Below are 9,559 nucleotides of genomic sequence, written 5' to 3' on the forward strand. Positions count from 1 at the left end.
GACAAGAACAAGAAGCGCGCGACGGAGGCGCCCAGCGGCCTCCCCCTCCCCCAGCAGCCGCCGCACGGCCAGCTCGCGTCGCGCGCGCAGCTGCGGCAGCCCGCCGCCACCGCCGCCGCCGCCGCCGCCGCCGCCAGTGCCGCCGCCGCAGCTGCCGCCGCCGCCGCCGCGGCCGCGGCGGCGCTGCCACTGCGGAGCATGTCACCGGCCAGCGAGCTAGCGCTGGCGCCCCTCTCTCCGCTCGGCATGTCCGCGTCTGGACTGAGCTCCGGCTTGGGCGTCGGCGGCTTGGGCGTCGGCGGGGCGGGCATGGGCGGCGGGCTCACTGTGGACGTCGCCGATGCCGGTCTCCACGCCTTCTCGTCCGTGGCGCTGGCGGGCGGCGGCGTCGCCGGCGGCGGCGACAGCTCCCTCTTCTCCGACCTCGTCTCTGCCATGGGCGCTGAGGCCAGCGGCGCGTACGGCGGCGCCGTGCCTGTGAGCGCCGCCATCCCGCTGCACGCGCCCGGCGGCGCAGCCCAACAGGGCGAGGCGTCGCTCTCGCCGCTGGGGGTGACTCATTTGCCCGGCATGCCGCCGGCCTTTCCGACGCCGTACGGCAGCGCGCTGGCGACGGCGCCTGACGACGGGCCCATCCTTCAGCTCGCCGAGCTCGCCGCGGCGGAAAGCTGGACCGTCATGTCGTCGCAGGGGAACATGCACGTCTCCTGGCGGCAGCGGGGTGGGCGGCTGCTCTGGCGCGCGGTGGCCGAGGGTGTCCCCGCCATGCCCGCAATGGTCGCCGCGGCCGTGCGCCACACGCTGGGGCAGTGGGGCGAGGCGGACGGCGTCATCGGACAGGTCCGCGTGCTGTCCGAGGGTGGCGGGGTGCCGTGGTGGGTCAACGATTGCGGCCCGTGCTTTGAGCAAGTGCGCAGCCCGCCCGACGGTGCCCGAGAAGACCCCCACGAGAGGACTCGAGCCGGGCGCTGTGTGTGCAGGTGCTGCACGCGACCACGCGGCACGACTCCGGCCTCTCCAAGTTCTTTCAGCAGCGCGACCTCGTCTTCCGCTCCGTCTGGTCCATCACCGACGGCGCACCCGCCCATCTCTGCCTGCGGCTTGTGAATCGACGGCCACTAACGCCGTGTGTTGCGGACAGGCACACACACCTGCCGCATGCGGCCCACGATCGATGCGGCGGCGCCCGAGGTGAGCGCAGCGCCGCTCTCCACCTCCTCCTCTCCTCCTCCTCGCCTGCCCATCTCTCTTCCTCACGGCACGGCACGCCCGTCACGCAGCCGCGACGGGTTTGCACACACACCGCGCACACACACACGCACGCACGCACGCACGCACGCACGCATGCACGCACGCACGCACACTTGCACACACACGCACGCAGGCACACGCAACCCTCCCCCCCTCCGCGCCCTGCAGGTGAGCGGCGTGATGCGTGTGCCGCTCAACGTCGACGTCGCGGTCGTGCCCGACCCCACCGAGCCCAACGGGTCGTCCATGTACGTGCTCATCGACCCGGGCGCTGCCAACGCGCGCCGCCCCCCTTCGCCCAACCAGACGCCGTGCGGCTGTGGCGCGCCCATCACCTCTCGCCGGCGTCCCTGCAGGCGCACTTTGTCTCGTACAACCACAGGCAGCTCATCACTTGGATGCGGCGCACGCACGAGACCGCGGCTGTGCTCCAGGCGTATGCCGGCAACGCCACCACGACAGGCGGACAGGCGCACGCCGAGGCAGAGGCGAATGCCGCCGAGCCGAACTGAAGCATGATGTCCTCCCGAAGCCAACCCGGGCGCTGCATGAGGGCCCCTTCCTCCTTTCGATCCGTCACACCCGGATTCTCTCACCCCTGTCTGTTGGCGCTCCCACTGCCCGCCCTCCGCCCTCCGCCGGACCATCCGACCTACTTGCCAGTGGTGAGCGAGCGCGCCCCGCGCCGAGACCGTCTGTCTGTACGTGCGGGTCGGAGCACGCGTCGCCGGCAGTGCCATGTGCCGCGGCGGTACATACACGGAAATCGGACACACTACGAAGCTACAGCCTACACTCGAAGTAAAGCTCACTAAATATACACAGAATGTGACCAATGAGAGCCGGGGGCCGGGGGCTCCCCGCTCGGGTCTCGCCGCAGGGTCTCGTTTTTGGGCCTCGCGAGCGCGCCGTCCGGGGGTCTCTCCTATCGATCCTCGAGACGACTGGAGCAATCCTCGCAAACGCAATGGTGCCCGCACGGGACCATGACGTGCGTGATCGGCTCGGCCATGCACACGACGCACATGAGTAGTTAAACCTCGCCCACTGCCGTTGCTGTCTGAGCAGCGGCCGCCGGCGCCTCGGCATCCTCAAGCGCTGCGAGGCGAAACGCCGAGCGCCGAAGCTCCTCGTCCAAGGCGTCGATCGCGCCCCCGCGTGTGGCGTGGCGTCGTCGATCGCGATACGCAACGCCGCGGCGCTGTCCGCGCTCACGACGCGCTGCAGCGCGGCCAGCGCCTCGCGCTCCGACGCTGCCTGCCCCTCCGCCTCCGCCGCCTCCGCCTCCGCCGCCCGCCGGATCAGCGCCGCCGCGTGGCACTCGCGTCCTCACTCGGCCTCAGCGCGCCACCGCGTGTGGCAGCACGTGCTCGCGCCACACGTCGGACAGCGCGCTCCAGTCCGGGCGCGCCTCGGCGTCGTCGGGCGGAGAGAGCGCGATCTGGTAGCCGATGCGCATGACCACCACCGCGTACTCGCGCGCCGCCGCGGGGAAGAGCGAGTGGCTTGCCGGCGACCACGGCGCCGCCGCCCGCCGGACCAGCGCCGCCGCCTCGCCCTCGCCGCCCGCGGCGCGCTGCAGCGGCGTCGGCTCGCTCTCGTGCAAGCTTGCGCCGCTGCGCAGCAGGGAGAGGGCGCGGGCGGCGGTAAGGCTCTCAAGGTGCGCGAGCGGCGTCCAGCCGCGGCTGGCGACCAGCCAAGCGGCGAGGTCGGCGTGGCCTTGGCTGTTTGCAACCTCCTCGGGCGTGCCGAAGGGCGTAGCGGCGCGGGAGGCGCCGTAGGAGGAGAGGAGCTTGGCGACCTCGAGGAGGCCGTTCTGACACGCCATGAACAGCGGCGTGACGCCTTCCTCGTCGGCTTGGTCGACCGCCGCGCCGGTCTCGAGAAGCAGCCGGGCGATCTCGAGGTGGCCTTGGAAGCACGCAGCGATCAGCGGCGTGACGCCTCTGGTGTTGGCTTGGCCGACCGCCGCGCTGGCCTCGAGGAGCAGCCGGACGCACTCGAGGTGGCCGTTGTGGCACGCCATGGACAGCGGCGTGGCGCCGCCGTCCATGGCTTGATCGACCGCCGCGTTGGCCTCGAGGAGCAGCCGGGCGCACTCGATCTGCCCCTCCTGGCACGCGATGAACAGCGGCGTGCAGCCGTTCTCCGTGGCTTGGTTGACCGAAGCGCCGGCGTCGCGGAGGAGTCGGGCGCACTCGATGTGGCCCTCCTGGCACGCAGCGTACAGCGGCGTGAAGCCGTCAGAATCTGCTTGGTTCACCGCAGCGCCGGCGGCGATCATCAGCCAGACGCAATCGATCTCGCCAGACTGGCTCGCAGCGCTCAGCGGCGTAACGCCTTTAGCGTTAGCTTGGTTGATCACCGCGCCGGCCTCGAGAAGGAGCCTGGCGCACTCGATCTGGCCCTTGTCGCACGCCATGTACAGCGGCGTGCGGCCGTCATGCATGGCTTGGTCGAGCGCCGCACCGGCCTGCCGGAGCACTTGAGCGCACTCGAGGTGGCCGTGCTGGCACGTGATGAACAGCGGCGTGGCGCCACCCTCCTCGGCTTGGTTCACCGCCGCGCTGGCCTGGAGGAGCAGCTGGGCGCACTCGAGGTGGCCGTTCAGACATGCGGCGTACAGCGGTGTGAAGCCGCCGTTCATTGCTTGGTTGACCGCCGCGCCAGCCTGCTGGAGCAGCCGTGCGACGTCGAGGTGGCCCTGCTGGCACGCCATGTACAGTGGCGTGGCGCCGCTGACGGCAGCTTGGTTGACCGCCGCGCCAGCAGCGAGAAGCAGCCGGGCGCACTCGAGGTGGCCCTTCAAGGACGCGATGTACAGCGGCGTGACGCCACCGACCGCGGCTTGGTCGACCGCCGCGCTGGCCTCGAGGAGCAGCCGGACGATCTCGAGGTGGCCCTTCTGGCACGCGGTGAACAGCGCGGCGCGGCCGGTGCCGTTCGTCGCCCCCACGCTCGCACCGGCCTCAAGCAGCAGCCGCACCGCCTCGGCTTGCCCATGACGAGCGGCCCAGGTGAGCAGCGTGTCCTGCGTGTCGGTGTCGAGCAGCAGCCGCACCGCACCGGCTTGCCCGTGACGAGTGGCCAAGGTAAGCGACGTGTCTTGCGTCTCGGTGTCGAGCCGCGCGTCGAGCTGGGCCGTGAGCGACGTGCCGCGCGTCCCACACCCGGAGAGGAAGGCGCGCAGCGCGGCCAGGTCGCCCACCGCCAGCTCGGGCAACAGGGTCGGGCTGGCGCCGCTCATGCCGCCAGAAAGAAGAAAAACCGGGTCACCACAAAAATTTGTTGCTTCTGGGTTCCGGCTGTTTGTGGCGTAGGGTAGGGTGCCATCGGGGGATTTGGGGTAGGGGGGTAGGGGGTGGGAGGCCGGCGGCTCTGTCTGCCGCCGCAGGGGTGGGGGGGGTAGGGGGTGGCCCCCCCACGCCCCAGCCATTCCCGCCTTTGCGTTAGGGCTCTGCGCTGGTTCTCGGCCCGAATCCACTTGGTCGGGACGGCACTCGCAACTCAGTAGCAAGGAGCTCGCGCGCGCCTCACACACACAGCTGCTGATGGAACACGACGACCACGGGCTCAAGCAGAATGCGAGCCAGGTGCAGTGGTTTCGGACGGCCCCCTCGATCGTGAGGTCAAGGCGGCGTACTCGCAGGATTTTGTGTGCTTTGGGCTTCCGCGCTCGTCGCAGGCGACGGCCTCTCCGAGCGCGCGGAGGGCCGGAGGCTCAGACACGGAGATGCAGCAAGCGTCGAGCAGCGCGTCACTCGGCAGGCCAGCACGGCGAGCGGTTGGCAAGGCTGTCACTCGAGCGGGCGCCCTGCGCCTCCAAGGGGTCGTGGCAGCATGGTCACCCAAGCCTAACCCGAGACTGCTACCTGATCGGGGGCATCGTACGTCGGGTGTGCCGGGGTTATAGTGCCGGGTGCCGGGTGACCCGGTGGATGGATGGAACCCGCGCTATAACCCGCGTTTAACTGGAAGACTCACTCGAGGGTGCCATGCGGTTAGAAGACATTCACACAAATCACAAAACACAACCCCGGGCCAAATCACACGCAGCCACGGGCAGTCTCTCCGGAGAATGGACAGACAGACAGAGATCCGGTCATCCGGACCAGAAGACTTCCAGAAGAAAACTCTATCGAGACGACACCGGGCACGTGTATGTCCTCCCCCCCAGCCCTAACTTGGGACGTCTGTTTACTTTCTTTCTTTCTTTGCACTGCTGTGCTGTGCGTCCCTTATAAGAGGTTATAGTGCCATTCCCCATCCCGTACCCTCTGGGTGTCGTGCGAGAGAGTTTTTTGTGCTGTGAAATTCTTTCACATTATACTGGGCACGGGACTGGCGCGCACTTGCACGAACATAGGTCACGAGAGCCGCCTACGCAGGCAGAAGTTAAAGTTTCACAAAAATGCCTCGCACAACACTCGGCACGGGACTGGCACGCACTGGCAGACGCACTGGCACTAACACAGAAAACTCCCTCGCGCAACACTCGTGGGCAGATTTCACAACACTCCCTCGCGCAAAGAAGAGCATACGCTCGTATCCACTCCGGGCCTGACTGTTCTCCCCCAGTATCGATAACCATAATGATACAAAGCATTGCGCATTCAATAAATTAGTCATGGCAAGTGCGCGTGGCGGAGCGGTCCGCCATAGTGTGTCGCAGCGAGCGGTGGAGAAGGCCCGCGTGGTCGGAGGAACGAAGAAGTCGGTGGCGTCATAGACACGTGGGGCAGGGGAAGGTCGGAAGTCGGTGCCGCAACAGGCCACCTGGGATGTCTCGACTGTGTGCGCCGATTCGTGTTGAGATCATTCATGCGTGACTCGTGGTCGCGTGCGGCTGTGCCTTCAGCAGGCCTGGCCCGCTGTCGGTCTCGCTCGAGCTGCATTCGCATCAGCGTCGCATTGACGGCAGCGTCACCGGCACGTGGGGGCGGCCTCGTGCGGTCCCGTGAGTGAGGACGGCCTGGGGGGCATCGGACGGCCTGCTGCGACAACGCTCCCAGCTCTGACTCTGGTTTGGGCGTCTTGGACGTCCTATCTGGGGCTGAGAAAGGCCGCGGCTTGAGATAGCGCAGCATCTCGCGCGCCACCGCCCGCCGCTCCTCTTCCGCACTCCTCTGGCCTGTGCTGCACCATCCACTGCCTCGGCCATGCACGCGGCGGGATGGCGGGGAAGCACCGAGAAGCACAGAGGCGGCACCGGCACCGGCGCCAGCCTCTGCCGACCGAGGCAGTGGGTATCGCCGTGTCACGCTTTCACCGTCATTGTGCATCCGCTCGTACTCTCCCAGGCAGAGTGGGCACCGGCAGCTCGTCCTGAACAGTTGGGCACGAGTCGGTGTTAGCCGGTCATGGTCATTGTTGCGCTATGGGCGGGGGTACGCACGCACGCACCCTCTCTCGCAGCCGTGAGGCAGCACTGGCGCCGCGCGCCGCCTTGCCGGCGCCCCGCCCGGGGCGCGCCCCGGAGCTCCCCCGTCCATAAAGACATACGGGTGAGCCGGGAGTGGAATGACACGAATACCGCGGTTCGCCGTTTAGTTCGGACGGATTCGATATGTGAGCGACAAAGTAGTCCCCCTCGCCCGCCCCCATTTAACACCGAAGTAGAGAGAGGTCCGCGGACTTTGTGCAAGGTTCTTTGAACACCAAAGTTGAGACAGGTCCGCGAACTTTGTGCAAGGTTCTTAATGGCCGACGGAGACTTCCAGGAAGGAGGCAGGCAGTCTCTCAGTCAGTCAGCTGACGCCAGCCATCGATCGATCGGTGGATGGAGCGAGCGAGCCAGCCAGTTCCCTGCGCCGCGAGGCTGACTGGCTCAACCGATCCTAGTTTCTCTCCCACCCACCCGCCCCCTGCGCCCATCATCCGCGTCGTCCTGCTCATCGTACTACGGTACTAGCTACTCTTAAATCATTCGGACCGCAGCCTCTCTCTCTGTCTGAATTGCGGCGCCCTCCCTGCCGGGGCAAACTCATCGGAGGTCAGACAGTACTTACTCGAGTATGGCCGTGAAATGTGTGTGAGTGAGTGATGAGTATTCTAACCACGACGACACACACCATGAACGGGCGACCGCTGACCTAAGAGAAGAAAGAAAACAGAGAAAAAGAGGGAAACTCAGGTAAATTCTTTTGCGGCACACGGAGCGCCGATGGCTTCTGAGGAAGCTGTCGCCCGCGCCTCGCCTGTCGCGTGAATCGTGTCGTGCGTTTCGTAAAATTCTTTTTTTGGCACGGAGCGCCGAGAGAGCTCTCCCTGCCTGGCTGGCCCTGTCCATGTCCTACAGAGACGCGCACTCCTTCGAGTCTCGGCGGACACAAGCGCTCGCTATCCGTGCGCACCGCCGCGGCGCTCCCAACCCGAGCCGCTGTTGCCGCCGCCTGCCCGCGCAACGCTCCCGTGCGTCCGCCCGCCCCCAAAGGTGCAAAGCACCCGGACCGCATCCCCGTCATCGTGGAGAAGCGGCCGCGCGACGCGACGCTGCCGCTGATTGACAAGAAGAAGTTCCTTGTCCCTGCCGACCTCACCGTCGGCCAGTTTGTGTACGTGATTCGCAAGGTGCCGGCACACACGCACACACGGCGCTGCGGCGGACGCGTTGTGCCTGCGCGGCCGTTGCGACGGAGCGCCCGCTGGCCCCTTTTGCACCGACGACCATCGCTGTGTGTCTCGCAGAGGATAGCGCTCAAGCCCGAGCAGGCCATCTTCCTCTTTGTGTCCAAGGGCGCGTGGCACGCGCGCTGCAGCTGGCGCCGCCGTGCCCCCTCCCACTCACCTTTCGGATACTGGCGGGGTAGGAACGCTGCCGCCGACGGTCGCAACATGTCAGGCCGTCTACGACAGCCACAAGGACGAGGACGGGTTTCTCTACATGACATACAGTGGGGAGAACACCTTCGGCACCGTGTGAGCACGAAAGGCGTGAAGTTGTCGACGCCGTGTGCGGCGCAGCCAAAAGCAAACCCCTCATCAGAGTAGTCAGTTGAACCACTACCCTGCGAGGCTGTCTGGTCGTTTTTTCCGTCCGGAATTGTATAAACCTCTCCGGGGCGGCGGGCGCGCGCGGGGGGGGGGAGAGTGCAGCGCGTGAGCGCGAGCAGGTGTAGAGCCGTACGCGGGGTGTGGGCCACTGAGTCCTGTGGGGACCCTGAGTTGACCAGGGGTTGTGCGCTGGGCCCTCCTGCTCAGCTCCAGCCAGTAGACAAGTCTTGTCATCAACAGAGTAGAAGGATCTGACCTCGGGGCCGATGTGACCAAGCGCTGGTAGCGTGGTTTAACCGCTCACACCCATGGTCTCACAGTGTGCCGGCAGTCGCCGAGCAGTGTCGCTCACACAAGCCGCAGCACAAGTGACTGAGGGCCAGTGAGGGCGAGCCCATCGCTGTCACAGCTGTGGCAGCCGCACAGTAGGCTGTGTCAACTGTGCAGAGTGTGTGAGCAGCAGAGGAGCTGCTCTCCAGGCTTCTGTCGCAAAGAGCTGCATGCCACCGAAAGCGCTGTCGAGGTTCGCCGAGCGCGGCGCAGGTTGGAGGACACCGTCACCGACGAGCGCGTTGGACTTTTCACTCCGGACAAAGACAGTGGCGCGGGACCGTCTGTGGCGAAGTGGGTCGCGTCCCTCGATTTCCTCAACTCACGGTCCACCCCCTTTAGAGCTAGCTGTTTAAACCCCTAAACGGCTACCGAAACGGGGTGCCCGGAAGGGCGATATCACGGCGGCCTAACTGTGCCTCCGTGCGCTCGCCACATACCCCCTGCTGCCCGAGGGTCGTGTTAGCACTTTATTGGGTACATACAGAGGCGGTGGGAAGCCCACCCATTGAGGGGTCCAGGTGATAGCCCTGGGTGGGAAAGCCATACGCCTAGTTGGACTTCAAATCGCCCGATCGCGTCCCTAGCGCAACGGTGAGTGCGATCCCGCAGACGACGCCCTCCGAGAGAGACCTTCCTTCTCGGTGCACCGTCCGCGGCCGGCGGAGTGCTGACAGAGATCGGGACGGGGCTTGCTTAGCCTTCGATGTTATGAAACAACCCCGGCCGGGAGAGAGGGGAGTGACAGTTTGGGACGGCGACAGACGAGATACCTCGCACTCCATGTGCGAGAACGCAGGGTAAATGTAAGATGGATTACCTCACACCCAGCGCGCTCTTGAATTCTTTTTGCGCACAACACTGGCAAGAGTGCGCGCAAAATTCTTTTTGCGCGGCCGGGAAGCCCTCAACACCAAAAAATGGTCGCTCCATCTCTTCGTCCTCGCACAGCTCAAGGCAGAGCGGCAGCGCCGGACGTTCGGCA

The 9,559-nt window shown here is 66.3% G+C and overlaps 3 protein-coding genes across 3 annotated transcripts in view; all 3 read left to right on the plus strand.

Annotated features, from left to right (window-relative positions):
* Nucleotides 1-168, plus strand: part of EMIHUDRAFT_452754 (hypothetical protein) — a gene marked incomplete at its 3' end in the record, with an annotated part of 1,825 nt that extends 1,657 nt beyond the window's left edge. The window contains exon 5 of the mRNA XM_005762334.1: nucleotides 1-168. Within this exon, the coding sequence (XP_005762391.1) occupies nucleotides 1-168 (168 nt within the window).
* An 8-nt stretch (nucleotides 169-176) lies between these two features.
* Nucleotides 177-2,070, plus strand: EMIHUDRAFT_437946 (hypothetical protein). The gene is made up of 5 exons (XM_005762335.1): nucleotides 177-909; nucleotides 981-1,060; nucleotides 1,142-1,191; nucleotides 1,420-1,530; nucleotides 1,608-2,070. Exons 1-5 carry the CDS (start codon nucleotides 199-201, stop codon nucleotides 2,054-2,056), a joined length of 1,401 nt encoding a protein of 466 aa, XP_005762392.1. The 5' UTR covers nucleotides 177-198; the 3' UTR covers nucleotides 2,057-2,070.
* Nucleotides 2,071-7,535: 5,465 nt separating this feature from the next.
* On the plus strand, nucleotides 7,536-8,306 carry EMIHUDRAFT_416679 (hypothetical protein; the record flags this gene model as incomplete). The annotated part of the gene is made up of 4 exons (XM_005762336.1): nucleotides 7,536-7,596; nucleotides 7,685-7,821; nucleotides 7,939-8,020; nucleotides 8,061-8,306. The coding sequence occupies 4 exons, from the start codon at nucleotides 7,539-7,541 to the stop codon at nucleotides 8,171-8,173; spliced, it is 390 nt and encodes a 129-aa protein (XP_005762393.1). The 3' UTR covers nucleotides 8,174-8,306.
* Nucleotides 8,307-9,559: the final 1,253 nt, after the last annotated feature.

This window comes from Emiliania huxleyi (assembly GCF_000372725.1).
Source record: "Emiliania huxleyi CCMP1516 unplaced genomic scaffold EMIHUscaffold_68, whole genome shotgun sequence".
Taxonomy (NCBI): Eukaryota; Haptophyta; order Isochrysidales; family Noelaerhabdaceae; genus Emiliania; species Emiliania huxleyi.